This window comes from Cystoisospora suis (assembly GCF_002600585.1).
Source record: "Cystoisospora suis strain Wien I chromosome Unknown contig_4684, whole genome shotgun sequence".
Taxonomy (NCBI): Eukaryota; Apicomplexa; class Conoidasida; order Eucoccidiorida; family Sarcocystidae; genus Cystoisospora; species Cystoisospora suis.
In genome coordinates this window covers 3,912-4,274 of record NW_027157476.1, presented here as the reverse complement: position 1 = coordinate 4,274, position 363 = coordinate 3,912, and the positions used below count along the sequence as shown (strand labels likewise).

Genomic DNA, 363 nt, shown 5'->3' with positions numbered 1-363 from the left:
AGAATGCATGCAAAAAGCAATCAATAGAAGACTTAAGGCACAAAGAGGCCTCTATAATACCCCTACCAGAAGAGAATGGATCTTCTCGAATCCCTGTCAAATTGTTTCATGCGTCTCGCAAATGGTCTGGGCTGTACGTACAGAGGAAGCTCTTGTTGGTAGGCCTATAGAAGGATTTTCCATACAGAAGAACGGTCTCGTGAAGAATTCTTTACCTAAACGAAACCGTAGGAGCAGTAGTAGTATCGAGTTTCTTCTCTACCTGGAAGATAACTCTATAGACATAGTCATGCATATTGTCATCTCCTGCATCTTATTCCGATCGTTATATAGACAGACTAAAGAGAGGAAGATTGAAGATAG

General features: G+C 41.0%; 1 protein-coding gene across 1 annotated transcript in view; it reads left to right on the top strand.

The window, feature by feature from the left end:
* Nucleotides 1–7: 7 nt before the first annotated feature.
* The window catches only part of CSUI_008377 (atpase family associated with various cellular activities domain-containing protein), a gene marked incomplete at both ends in the record, with an annotated part of 3,704 nt that continues 3,348 nt past the window's right edge, over nt 8–363 (top strand). The window contains one exon of the mRNA XM_068068511.1: nt 8–158. Coding sequence (XP_067919513.1) covers nt 8–158 — 151 coding nt within the window. The remainder of the gene's footprint in view (nt 159–363) is intronic.